At 39.4% G+C, this 14,754-nt stretch overlaps 1 protein-coding gene across 1 annotated transcript; it reads right to left on the bottom strand.

Moving 5' to 3' along the window:
• Positions 1-3,415: 3,415 nt before the first annotated feature.
• LOC112468771 (spore wall protein 2-like) lies at positions 3,416-4,744 on the bottom strand. Its single transcript, XM_025038115.1, has 3 exons — positions 4,516-4,744; positions 3,968-4,198; positions 3,416-3,642 (listed from the first exon to the last, which is right to left on the bottom strand). The coding sequence occupies exons 1-3, from the start codon at positions 4,742-4,744 to the stop codon at positions 3,416-3,418; spliced, it is 687 nt and encodes a 228-aa protein (XP_024893883.1).
• Between the last annotated feature and the right edge of the window lie 10,010 nt (positions 4,745-14,754).

The raw sequence follows: 14,754 nt of genomic DNA, 5'->3' as shown, positions 1-14,754 counted from the left end.
TCGATGTTGATTTCCATTGCAAATCCGAAATATCGGCTTGTTTCGCAGCCTGAAATACCGCTCGATAGATTCTGATTCTTTACGATCTTACTTGGCAACCACTTTCGATTGGAGATTGGCTCTCGCTCAGTGTTGGCGCTGCATAATCAAGATAAAGATTGGTTACTGCCCAGTTTCCACAGAGGATTCCTCAGACAGAGGGAAGACCAGGGGTTCTGCCAAGTTCGATTTCGACTCAGCGTCGTAACGGAGATTAGATTAGGTGGCATTCGCCGTAGATCTCGACTCAGATGGAAAGATTGCTTTGTAAGCAGAACCGAGGCGGACCATCCAGATCATTCGCCTCTTTGTTTGGCCAATCAGCTCGGCGCGCGGATTTTAATTAAAATCTAAAATGTCATTGAAATTTTTACGCGCACGGGCAAGAGCATAGCGAAGCGTTCATGAATCGCGGGATAATTCGTTGACTCATCAAGCATTTTACTCTCGCTCGATTTGCACCGTTTCCCGAGAATAGTAATGCTAACAAGTAGAGATTTGAAAAGTTTCCAGGGGTAATTTTCATAATTAGAATACTCAACCATATCATTAAACCTGACGTGCGTCCCAATTATAATCCTATTCATATTAATATTAGTCCTAGTACTGAAAGAAAAAGTATTTCTAGTAAGTATTTGTAATAATTTTTTTTAATTTCGAGATTTTAGCAAAGAGACGAAAAAATCACAAAAATTAAGAAAACTCTTTTGTTTGATATAATGTCATTAAAGTTGAATACGTTTTTTCTTATCGATTTTGTTAATAATGAAAGAAATAGCAAATGTCGCAGACGTCGTCTATTCCGCGCCGCTAAATTGTGAGGTGTGCAATCAGTTGATGGAACCGTTAGAGTCCCGACCCTCCCAATCCGACGACCAAACTGTCTCTCACATTCAAGTCTTACCCTCGCACCATCTTTCCTTCTTCCTTTCTTCCTTCCCGTCTGTTCTCCGCATTACCACTCCCGTGGCGCATTCTCGCATGTTGAATAAAACCGTCGGGTTATACGCCGACGCGAACAAAAGGACCTTGCGCTGGCTCTTGGGCTGCTAATGAAATTGTTTTCTAATTTAAACCCGGAGGGACCACCCGACATAGCTTCCATTTTACGGTCAAGAGCCCTATTCGAGGTACAAGCTTTTCCGACGATAGCCGCGAGAGAGCTGACAGTGATAGTCTCTAATTTGAGCGCCCCCTCGCTTTGTTCACCTCTTAAACTCATTTATGCAAACAAACAGTTGGTATTTTCAGCTGATCCACTATCACGATATTCTCTTTTTGATTGCACGCGATATTGGAAACATATTGCGGCGAAATGTTTAAATAAAATATACCAACAAAGAGCGTTGCATACCTTAATATCTATTGATCGGAACGTCAAATAATGTATTAATTGCCTGCATACACCACTCTTTGAATTAAGCCGATTATTTTCGCTCAATAATGCTATGTCTTTTAACTCGTTAATGATGGATAAATATATATTTTCTGTTTAACGCCTAATTAATTATACGCACGGCGTGATATAAAGACGAAATTGTAGAGTCAGCGAGTTTAAATATCTTCTTTTTGTTAGTCGCGTTTGATATAGATTGCGCATAGGCTCCGGAAAACGGTTGAGTGAAGCGATGACAACAAAATATTTCTTTGTCACGTGCAGCGTTTAACGATAATTATCTCGCACAATTAACAAACTGATTTTCCGCTCGGGGATGGGCAACCATCTGGAAAGTTTCCTCGTTATAAATAATTGCAAAATGCAAGTCGCCCGTGAATGTAACGCACCTATACCAATGACCAGATCTGAAATATGTGCAATGAGACACATTCTTGCGTGATGGAAAGTACTTTTTAACAAACTCACGTTTTTATCGTACTCACCTTCAGCTAGAACTGTATTTCGTCGGCAATTAGCCGCGTTCGTTGTACTGCCAACCGAGTGGCAATATCTGCGATCTAGCACGGTTTCGAAGCCTTCGCTAAAGCGCGTAATTAAATTGGATCTATAATCAGTGGTGGAATAGATTTGAAAACCTATTTGCTTTTTGAATGAATTAACGCAATCATAAAGCGTATACTGGATTCAAAGCGTTTTGACAAAGACCGCGAACGAGTTATTGCTTCTGACCCTCGGGTGATGTTAAATTAGAAATTAGAACTACTCTTCGCAACAAACCAAACTACATTCGTAAATTCACACGAAGAAATTAAATGACAATTTAATTAGCCGGTGTAACTAGCGCGTAAACGTTGCTATAGTGTAACGTAATTTGTTCGAATCAAATACTTTATCCTAAGTGAATGTCGTATAACAGTAAGTAAAAGCTGAATCGCGTTAACTCGAAGAATAAATGGCATGTCGGCTACTGTGGTATTAAGTCGTAACTTTATTTCTTCTTTACGAGAAAGAAAAATTCTCGTCCTCCTCTCCCATCATGTTTCCATTTTTCAGAGTATAATTAAATCAGCGGCGAAATTTATTCTGCGCAAAACGCGCGTACTCATTCTTGCGCATCTTTAATTGCACATACATCAGGGATGTGCAATTTTGATGAAGAAATGAACCACTTAATGGATTAACGTTTCGACGAATAGATACGTATCCATCTATACCGTGAGAACGAACTATTTGCATGCAACGCGAAATGTACCCCAGAATGGATTAGCTGTTGATAATCGATCATGCACGGACATTGCTAATGTAACAAGTTTCGCCGGGCGGTAATTTCGAGTGTACGCTCGTACTTTCGCGATCGATCCAAACGCGAAAGCGTAAAGGCAGATTTCATAATGGAAACGTTGTTATAATATTAATACATAGCATTCAGTTTGGCCGCCGGCGTGCTTTACTCTACACTGACTGTTTTAACGCAACGCATCGATGCAAAAGATTTTCACATCTTTTAATTAAAGTTATCGAAAAACCATTTGCGTAGGAATAATTACGTTAGTTACAAATAAATATATACCGCTATAATTATGTAGGTAGCACAAAAAGTTTAAAGTTAACAACCAAGTAAAATTGACATATGACATATGACGATAATACTTTATTGGCTATTAAGCATAAATTATTATTACAATCGATCTATGTTACAAATTTATTGTTTGCAAAGTGAGTATTAATCGCTTGTAAAATACCAGAAAATGTTTGTGTGCGTATGCATGCGCGCGAGTCATATCGTTTTTATTAAAAAGGTATCTATGCATGTACACGAATATACTCTATTATTTTTGATAATTTCGAAATGATAACGCGTATTTTATATGCAACAAAACATTCATATTTATATTAATAATAACAGGTTGCGGTTGAAATTGAAAAGAGAACGCTGCAATTTGAACCACACGTTAAAATGATATACACTTGATAAAATTAATAATGATCTCCCTCTTCTTCTTCCCCATCAGAGCTGTAAGAGCTATGCGTTTCGTAAGATCCGTCGTCACCATCGCCAGAGGAATATTTCTCGTTGTGACTGTAAGATTCCGGCTCTTTCTCCTCGGTGTAATGGCTACTATAATGATCTCCATCATTGCCTCCGGTATAGTATTCGCTTCCCTCACTCGAATCAGCGGCGTATTCCGTATCGATCATAGTACCTATAATTTTCATATCGTATTAAATGCTAAGTACTTATGAAGAATAATTTTGTTTTATTTGCAACATTTATTTCAAAGCGCTTTGATGCTTTGGTGGATATCGTGTTTTTACAGTTTGATTAAATTTTATTTTATCGTTAAATTGACAAAAGTAATCATGTAACGACATATACATGTATATTCTTCGCGAGATAAGTAAATCGAATATACATAAAATATGAATCTGAACTTTTTATCAATTATTAGATTTCTCTTTATTTTCTTTTCAGATTTTCGCGTTAGTATCTGCTATCGATTTGTAAATTACAGTCTGACGATTCTTTACCTGCGCCCTCGTGATCACGATTCTTTTTCTCGTTATGACGTTTCTTATCGTCATGAGCCTTGCCGTAAGAGGTTTGCGTCTCAAATTCGTATTTGTCGCCATCCTGTTTGTGGAAGGTGTCGAGAGACTTGTAGCCGTGATCACCTTTACCGTAGGTTTCCTTCAAGTAACCCTTCTCGCCCTCCGCATCGCTCCCGTAGGTTCTGTAGTAGCCACCCTCGTCTGATTTGCCTAAAACCACATTGTTGTCCGCCCTTGTTACGCTCAACAAGACATCTAACGCATTCAACACTCGGCGATAAACATTAATCTGACATATCTCAAAGAGAGGGAGAGACAGAGAAAGAGAGAGATATAATATAAATTACAACCAATTGTTTCAGATACAATATACTTGTTTTAACTTATTATTGATTTTCTTATAATTATTTAAATCACAAGCTAGTATATGATAAATTATATTTCTAAGATTGCCTAATGGTTTTCTAAACTACATATGTTTTCGTACACTATATTCTATTAGAAACATTAGTTTATAAAGAACATACCAGATGCGTTTTTCATGTGTTTTTTAGTATCCTTTTTCGGTGCGTTACCGGCGCTCATTAGGTCCCTCACTTCCGCAGCGATTTTTAACGGCGCCGGTTGGCGTACCTCGCGAATGAATGAGCCAACGGCGACGACGTCGTCCTCGACATTTTCGTAAATAACAGATCTGGCCAATGAGTTACAAACGAGCAGGTGCGGGAGCAGTGACACAAACAGTTTCCAATACATCTCGCGGGAGATTACCTTAATCTTGTCGGTTTCAATGATTCCTTACCCGTTCAATCTATCTCGCTGAATCTTTTATAACACTCCCACCTTCTTAAGTAAAATCCTTCTGACAGAAGCAATAGGCATTGCGTGTATTCGTATCGATCTTGCAAGTCGTCGCTGTGGCCAATCACTTAAACGAGCAATTTGACTTGCGCTTCGCTAATTTCGCAACATCTTCCGCAGAAGTTGTCTGCGCCAAAGAAAAGATCTGCGAATCCTATCGTGCGAATATACCTGTCCAAGATTTTAGAGACCGGATCGATCGGTCGATCTATTGATCTATCTAAGAAATTAGAAAGAACCGACGATTGTGTCATTCACTGTCGGCTTATGTAAAGGCATCTTTTCGTCATCAAGGAAGTCACGCCGGGTTTCGTCGATCGGGCTTGTCGACAATGGCAACTGATCGATTGCGCTTCGCCGTTAAGCCGAACCGTCGATCGGACTGGCGCGATATTATCTGTGCCGTGCGTATCGCATGAGTGATCTCGCGCTTTCCACGATCGCGAGCGTAAAAACCGTGGAATCGAGTTGCCGATAGCTGATAGAATTGTCTGACATAACGAACTCTAGTACGTTGCCCTTTCAAAACATTATACGACTCCACTTGCGCTACGCGCTGTAAAAGTTTATTTAGAGCTGAAATTAAGTTCTTTCTCTCCTTCTTCTTCTCTTTGCTCTTTCTCTCTTTGAATTTTATTGATGTATTGTATTCGTAGAATGTTTGTATTTGATGTGTACAAATATAAAAACTAGAATCCAACTTCGCGCTCCAAATTAATTTCAACGAATGGAGCATCTTTGAAAAAAAGACGTGATAAAAACTAAACCGTAAACCATCATATTGAATTCACTTTGATATAGGATCTGCAAAGGATTAAATTCAGTTGTATTTAATATCGAGAATATGATGGAAAAACGCATTTACGTTCTATTGGTTTTAACTTTATGCATGTATTCCTCTGTGTTTTGATCCGTATTAATATTTAACATAACGACATGAAATGTAATATAGGAGAAGCAATTAGTTCGGAATCATTATATCGCCAGAGCGATATTATATATTAACGACCCGGTATAAGTGATATCCCAGTAATAATTATTACTCGATTGGACGATTCGGTATTGGATGTAATAAAAACTCTGAGATGTGTGTCGTTACTATACGGTATTCCTAATGCTGCGAGATGAATATTCGCTTTTCAAATCGTAACACGAAAGAAAACTGTATTTTAATCGTATTTTAGCTGCAACATGCTATCTACGCACGAATGCATATACCTAAGTAGTTTAGAATAATTCAGAAACAGAGGATGTTGAATTGTTTTTTGTGAAGTGTTATTTCACGATTGTTGCACGATTGTTCCACTTTAATGATTATTCCGAAGTTTTTACTATAAGAAAGATGAAGTTTTTACCGGGATAAATGAGAAATCAATACGGAGTGGAAAAATATCTCACTTACATCAATTTGAGACAGCATTGTATCCTTTAGTAAGAAATTAATCACTCTTTTTTTTTCACAAAAATATTGCACTGATTAAATCTTATATTAATTGCAAGATAGTTTTCTTCGGAAAAAATAAAAGTTTTCTTAATTATTTTCGACGAAAAAAATGTGTATTCACATACATACATTTAGATATATATACATATACAAAGAAAATTTATTTTTGATTATTTAATCGCAATTTATCTTAATCTACAAATTGTAAAAATATGTTGTAAATTTATCTACGATAGTTCATAAATTATATTTTAATTATATCAACTTATTGAAGTGAGAAAAATTGCTTAAATTTAAATTATTCTATTATTAAAATTTTTAAGTGAATTTATGTAGTCTCATGGAATTAGTTTCTTTATTTGTTTATATTTTAAATATTTATTAATATTAACGCACTATTTGATATTAATAGTATAATCGAAATTGTATTAAACTATTAATATAAACATATGATGCGTACTTATCTAACTCGTAAACAAAAGTGGATATCCAAGGATTGCTGAAATCGGTAATACCGTTCGTCAGGCGCTGTCTGTGCAAGAAGCTACTAAATCTCGAACTTCATTCGTCTACTTGGCAAGAGGAGTCGTGGGGAGGGGGGAGGGGGGTGTTAAGATGATCGTCACTTAAAACCATGCGACCCGTGTCGACGACGTTAAGCGTCTTAGATAGTTGCTGCGCCAGCCAGTTTTCTTGGCATAATCCGGTAATTTGAAAATCTCGGATGGAATGTAACACCTCGTACCAGCCACCGTCTTGGATGTGCTAAGATCCTCGTTTCGCCAACCCCTGTTGCATCACCGTCTCCTTCCAAGTCGGCCAAATACGCGCTTCGAGCCGCAACCCTCGAAGCAAAGTAAGCCGGTGGCTCCAGAAATAGCCGAGACGGAGGGGTTGCATCGCGTCAAGGGTTGCATCCCTGATTAGGGTAAAAGGAGAAGTCTGAGTAGTCTCATTGGTATGCAAGACTCGCCGATCCCTGCGATTTACTCAGTACCCTCTTTATACAAATATGTCGCATTATATATGAGCGAATTTGTGGCGGACAATGTGGGATAACAAAATCGCAAATCGACTTTTTTAGCATTTGACTCTGATTAAATATTTAATATTTTTATAATTTAAATTGTTTGTTTTTTGACTTACACGAGATATACATATAAAACTCTAAATATTTCTATATATTTTTCAAAATATAGAACAAGTTATAAATAATGAAAGAAATACGATTAAAAATTACATATTCTCTCAATATTTCCAATATATCTTTATTATATCAAAAAACAATTTACTCATTAAAATATTATCCATATTATACTTTATATATATGAATCTCTTTACTGCCTACTATAGTTGAAAGGAGAAACTTAGATGCATGGTTCTTGTGGCAAGTAGTCAAGGTAAAATCCAGATAAATGTAAATATCTTCAAACGGTAACGCTTAATAAGCTTTATATAAACGATAGTTATCCAATGATAGTTAATCCAACGTTGGTACAAGGGTCTTTCATACCCATAGAGTTTAAAATATTGATTTTAACTTGGAATGCTTGTGTAAACATGTTATCAGATTACACACCGATATCGTGATCAATAGATTGCTCTTATCGGCAAATAGTAAGATAGGAAATATAGCAATTTTCTTGATACAGATTTTTGGTTCTCTAATATTGGATATGTAGTAAGTTATTATTGGTACAAGACATTCGACTATTGGCCATCGATAACAGACTTGCTGTTGTTAAACTAAAAATCACTATTATTAATATAGTAAATCGGATAATTTCTACAGTTCTTGATAAGATCAATAGTATTATATGTACATGATGTTATCAATCAATCAATAATATATAAAATGTGTACGTGTAAAATAAAACATATATTTTTTTTATATAAATAAATACAAGATAAATGGATACATAGCGTATTAATATTTGTATTTACATATACAAATTCACATAGTATTGAGTAATTAAAAACTACACTTATACCCAGATTTTAAAAATCTTGAAAAAATTTTCATACGTAAATCAATAATGTCATGTACTTCTTAATAGACCCAAAAGATGTCGATACCATACTCGCTTTAGAGTATGGTGTTTTCCGTAGGGATGACCGAACTACCGCACCGTCTCATTTGAGCTTAGTTAATTAAAAAAATCGAGCTTAATACACCGCGGATACTTACAAATATTTATGTATATATTCTGATCTACCTACATACTTTTCTTTGAATGTTAGTTCTATAAAGTTATAAGAATAAGAAAAATGAAATTTTTATGCGTGTTTAATATAGGTCAATCAGAATAACCAAAAAAATTTATTTTTTAGTTGTATTCTTTAAAAAAAATACTACATAGAGAGTGTTCTCTTTTATAAATCTTTTATATCTTTTTTATATCCATTTTTTGATGTCTTAAGTAAAAGGAATCTAACTCGTAAAGTTATTTTTAATTAGTCTATATTGCGCAAATAACGTAATAACTGATAAAAATCTGTCTGCATTCTGTAATGCACAAAAATTTTAATTAATACATTCCCTATAAATTAGATTGCGAAAAAATTTTATTCAACATGTTACTTTCAAAGGCGCGTATTTCTATTATTAAACATACTTTAATTATTTTAATTGAACATTTTTGTTAAGCAAGATACTCTACATCATAAAAACATGTCGTTTCACATCAAATGTCGGATTAATCTAGCAAGGATGTTAGCTCAGCGGGTGGAGGGATGGATAGTAGGGTAGACGAGATATGGGCAGACGCGAGGGGGAAGAGCGACGCAATTAGGAGAGAACATAAATCCCGCAGTTTAGCACACTTCCTCGCCATGCCAGCAGATCGCAGAATACAAATCAATCAGCATAACGGTCGACTGAGCATTTAATTTCCATTCGGCTTCTGATCGAGTGGGATTCGCCGATTTCACAGCGCGCTGCTGCGCGTCGGTGCTTTGCCGTAGAGCCGCTTGTGTGTAGCGGCAGGACCACCGTAGACACACGCGATATCTCGATCCCGCATACCCCCGTGTGCTCACCACTCATTCTATTGTGGAATCTCTCGAAACGGGTCAAACGCAACGGACGACGGGGCGCAAAAAGGATTTTGCGCGACCCGTAACGAGCTCGACGATGGCGCGATCCCGATAGGCATGCGATGCGTATAGTAATTCGAGTTTGCATGAGCGGCCGGTTTTTATGTGATCACCCTTTAACACGATACTCGGTACAAGATGTTACTTACATCTAAAAGTACCTAGTTTTCAACTAATTAATAGTGACGTATATTGCACTCTTGAACGTCATATACAGGCTTTAACGCGTAATGCTAAAATCTAAAATGTACATTCCTTATTATTGCTTAATTACGCAACGTTTTATTTATTAACGGATATTACGAATTTATTTACTTTATCTTTATTTTTCTCTTATTAGCAGCTCTGGCTTCGTAAGAGCGAACCATTTTATTGATATCTCTCTCAGCGAATCAGAGACGGCCAATATGTCGACGGCACTTTCGCTGCCACTAACCGTGGAACATACATATCGCGTAGGATTCTCGTGCACTTCCGCACCACCTCCCCGAGATTTTGCCTCCAAACTACCGCCGACACGAGCCACCGTCCGGGCTTACCTAACTTAGTCGGCAGCGGTGGCGTGGGTCGCCGTCATTGCCAACCAAGTTTATGGCCCAGACCGACGCCCATAAACTGTACAAATGGTAAATCTACCGTAAGATCATCCCAGCCGAAAATGATGTATCGTAGGTTCCGCGGGACGTATACGTACCCGAGAGCCGGTCGACGCGGCGGTGGTCCTGCTTGACCTCCCTCCCTTAAAGAACGTATATATATGTACGCGTGAACACAGAAGAGGACTCGATGGTGGCGATACTCGATGGTGGAGTGATACGATCGAGCACGAGACTCGCCATTTTGTTTCGTGGACACGTTACACCCTTCACCGGATACCTTCGAATGCCATCGAAGACATCCGGAGGACCGCCCGTATCTCAGCTGGTGATACGGTGCGATTGTCAGGCACGAGGGTCAATGACAGCTTGCGACGAACGTTTAGGAGATTGCCTGCGTATGGACTTGACACCTGCGTGCAATTGTGTCATTGTCACCACAGGATTACCAGCTAATGAAATATGTATTGGACGTGCTGAATATATTGATGATAGGCGCTATATTATTACTTGAAAGTAACGTGCCGAATAAAATTTCTTCGCAATCTAATTTTCAGGGGATGTATTAATTAAAATTTTTGTGCATTGTAGAATGCAGAAATATTTTTATCAGTTATTACGTTATTATGCAATATAGACTAATTAAAAATAACTTTACGAATTTAATTCCTTTTGCTTAAGACATCAAATGTGAATCATATTTCCTTAATTTTTAGAAACACAAAAATTTATGAAAAAAGCACTTACAATTAGTGCAAATTTCAGCATTTTTTAATCTCAAAACACATCCTTTATTTTATTTCGCTCAACTCTTGAGTTATATCTATATGTTACTTTTAAGGTCTATTACCTTGTAAATAGAATCATTTCGATCACATTGTCATCAAAATTCGATTGAGTGTTTCATAGAATATCTATTGATTTTACGGGTTAGTACGCCACGGGCACAAACGTGGAACAGATGTATGTACATCGAGAATGGCTCGTGGCAATCCGTCTCTCCTGAAATTTTTAACGTGGAAGCATCGCCGATGACAATACCGCGTAACATTCAGAAAGCTTTACGGAACACGGAGCATCGAGAAGAAGCTCTATAGTTTAGTGTACAGAAAGACTGATCGATATAAACCGCGGCTTTTCAGAGAGTTTATTTCGGTCATATTGTGGAATCATTACGCTGTCCTGATTCAAAAGTGCCATTGTGAATTTCTCCAATCGACCTGGGCGAATTAGCTTGGCCGCGTTTTCCGACTTCGCGATCGTCATTAGATACCGAATAAATACGAGTTATGAATATAAATATCATAACTAATATACATACAGTTTCCAATTAAAATTAGTACTTTAATATTTAACATATTTGCGCGTGCGTCTTTCTTCTTGTTTCTTCGTGTAAAAATGATCTTGCGCGCGTTACTCGTAAAGATTCTAAACGAATAAAACTAACAGGGAGAATTAAGTGAGCGTAAGTTGATGCAACGACGTTTTTATATAAAAACTTCGGCACGTGTTGCTTTTTTTAGAGCACTAACGCGTGCTTCCGGTAACCGACTCATTCATACAACTATTAGTAGCGGAACCAGCGATTATGACGCTTTACATTGAAATACACCGTTAAATATAGCATAGCAAATTTAACTGTGTGCCTCCGCGAGGTAAATACCATGATGCTATCGGCGATAATAAAAGACGCGCCGCGTGCTGATAATATTGATCCACCTACTTACTATTTACGTGCTAGTAACAAAGGCGTCTCGATTGTTACAGAATGAACCGTCCCCTTCTTACCTCACCACCGGATTTAACTTCCCGATACCCACACCTGTACTTACCTGCACCTCAAGTGAGATGAACTGTATGTAATGGGACAACCCTTACTAAATCCACCATTGTAAGAAATCGGTCGGAGTTAATAATAGCATTCGGCTTTTGCTTTTGTGGTCTGCGGCCCATATTGTGGCACGGAGATCGCGGCGCGCGTGAGATTGGATAGGGTTCATTGAGCGGTGCCCTTTCGTATTATAACGGAGGACGTTCTCTTTCTCTCTCACACACACACTCTCTCTCTCTCTCTCTCTCTTCCGTTTATTATAGCTATAATATACTTTCTTGATAAAAAGGATGAAACGCTTTCAACGGATATATGCAATCAATATTTCTCACGACGCGACGTACAGATTTGAACCGAGAATGAAGGTCATGTAGTCACGTTTCAGACTACGCGTGTATTTGCATTAGTTATAATTTTCAAATACAATTACGTTCCAATTAATTTATTAATGCGCCACGCGATGAACTTTGTAACGAACTCCGTTTTTAACTCTTGGAGTTACCACGCGCGAAGCTGTCTGGTCTATTACCCATTGAGATCGACTTCTACATATTATCGTGTGTACTCTTCACCTGCCGACCCTTCGTCGACGCGAAGACGGAAAAAGCTGCGGATCATCGACATAAAACAGAAGTATAGACACGCGAACGCGGGGAACGTTGATGGCAGAGAGAGCGGTAACATACGTTGCGGTCTCTCTCACTTTAGAGCCATCCCTCTTCAATCAATTCGGCCTCTCTCTTTCGCTCATCGTTATCACTCTATCCCGCTCTCTTTTTGTCGTTCGGCTCACTTCGTCTCTGTCGTCACTCCCGTTCAGGCCGCTGCCGTTGTCCCGACGTTACTTCCGTGACGATGAGCTTCAATACGCGCCGATAGTCGCGGCGGGAAACCAACGAGCCTACCCAAAGTCGTCCATGGTTTCCACGCATCCAACCCAACCCAAGCCCGGCCTAGCTCAACCTGGGACCGAGCGAACACATACAGAGGCATTTACGCGCGTATATAGACGTAGGCACGTACAACGGCGGTGCACACGTGTGGTGAACGCACACACCCGCGCGTGGAGATGGGCGCGAGCGCGCATCTATCCGCTCCTCTGAAATAATAATAGAAGAATGAAAATGAAAGAAAACGAAAAAGTAATAATCTCCGGGATCTTTTAAAATCCATCGAAGCAGACGAAGCCGCCGGATTGTGTTGTGTGTTAGGAGCTTCTCTCTTTCCCGCCTTTCACCATCTTCCAGCGCTATCTCGCCCCTGTCCCTTCCGCTATCTCGGCTCTTCTCTCGCCGCCGCATTTCTTGTCTTACTTTTCCTCACGGACCGAACCCTTATACACGAGAAGAATCCAACGACGATGAGGTCGTCACACATCGATATATGTACAGTGCGAATATATAGGTGCAATGCGAGAAAAAGATGCGTCTACGACATGTATGTACATATGTATGTACATGCGTTCTGCGGTATATGTACAACGACAATTTATCTTTTCTCCTGGTGCATCCTATCTGTCGATCCATCGATCTCTCGGTCGGTTTATATAGAGCATCGTTGCGCGACGATAAATTCCAACTTACGCTGGTAAATTTTCTGCTCTGTCGCCGTCGCTCGAACTTTTGTCACATAAAAGGACGGTATGACAAAGTGATACACATATACACGTATACACACATACGTGCGCGTGCACGCGTGATAGAAATTTGCGTTTCGTAGATTTTCACTCCGCAAGATATATCATTACAGTAATTAAATATTTAGAGTCAGTTTGAGTTCAAATGCTTAATCTTTCTTAAAAGCTACGGAAACCTTATATGTACATATTATAAGTTTACTAAACTCATCGCAAATTCAGCAACCTTGCGGCCTAATTTGGGAGAGCAAAATTCATCACTGATATGTCCTCCGTAACTTCGAGGGATCGGCTAAACCGAAATCGCGAGAGGGCTACGCATTTGACGCATTAACACAGTAGAAACGGCTGCAAAAGGGAAGAGGAGGAGAGCGAAAGGGGATTCGATGTTCGACGGGAAACGTGGATGGCGGGCGGGAGGTTGGAGGCGGTTGACGGGGATCAGAGCAAGAGGAAGACATAGGATTGGAAAGAGAAACGAGGCAGGGCAAACGGCAGCGCGAGAGAGAAACGGAGAGAGAGAAAGAGAGAGAGAGAAAGAGAGAGAGAGAGAGAGAGAGAGAGAGAGAGAGAGGGAGAGGGAGAGAACGAGAGACCGGGTTTCGTTTCGGGGTGAGTCGAGGGGGAAGGCACGGGATTTCACGGGAGGCTGATCACGAATGGACGCGTCTCCCGCAGCTCTGCCGCTGACAGCCAGGAATTGGAATTGCATCGGCGTCGCTCGATAGCCAGCCATCCCGCCAGTCAGGCAGCAAGGCAGCCAAACGGCCTAACAGGCAGAGAGCCCGGCCGTCCACGAACGCTACTGTGCCTGTGCCTGCCTACGTACCAACCGAATCCACTGCCGTCGTCGCGTTTCCTCGCGCACAATCCTCTCCGGGAGCGATCCCCTCCGATAGATCTCTCCGTGCTCTCTGTAGAGAGACAGAGAGACATAGATCCGGCGATCCATGCGAGACGGATGGATGGATGGACTAGGTGCCGATATCACATTTCGACGGATTTCGCATCTACGCGAATACATACGAGTTTACGTCTAACATCGCGTATGTGTGTAGATAACGCTAGATTGGAAGATCGGGCCGAGAATAGATGTGACAACGAAGCTACTAATGTCTAAACGAATGAGACTGTTGAACGAAAAAAGCATTGATAAGCTTATTCAATACTTCTTTTCGGCCAATTTTCTGTAACATTAATTTCGTTTTCTGTTTTCTTTATCTTAGGGACGGAAACAAATCGCGCAATAGTGATATATATTTTTTATTATATAGATAGTATAATAATATAATTTCTGTATAT

This window comes from Temnothorax curvispinosus, unplaced genomic scaffold, assembly GCF_003070985.1.
Source record: "Temnothorax curvispinosus isolate PA1 unplaced genomic scaffold, ASM307098v1 QBEX01001970.1, whole genome shotgun sequence".
NCBI classification, from domain to species: domain Eukaryota; kingdom Metazoa; phylum Arthropoda; class Insecta; order Hymenoptera; family Formicidae; genus Temnothorax; species Temnothorax curvispinosus.
Note: the sequence above shows the minus strand (reverse complement) of the source record. Positions and strands in the feature narration are given on the sequence as shown.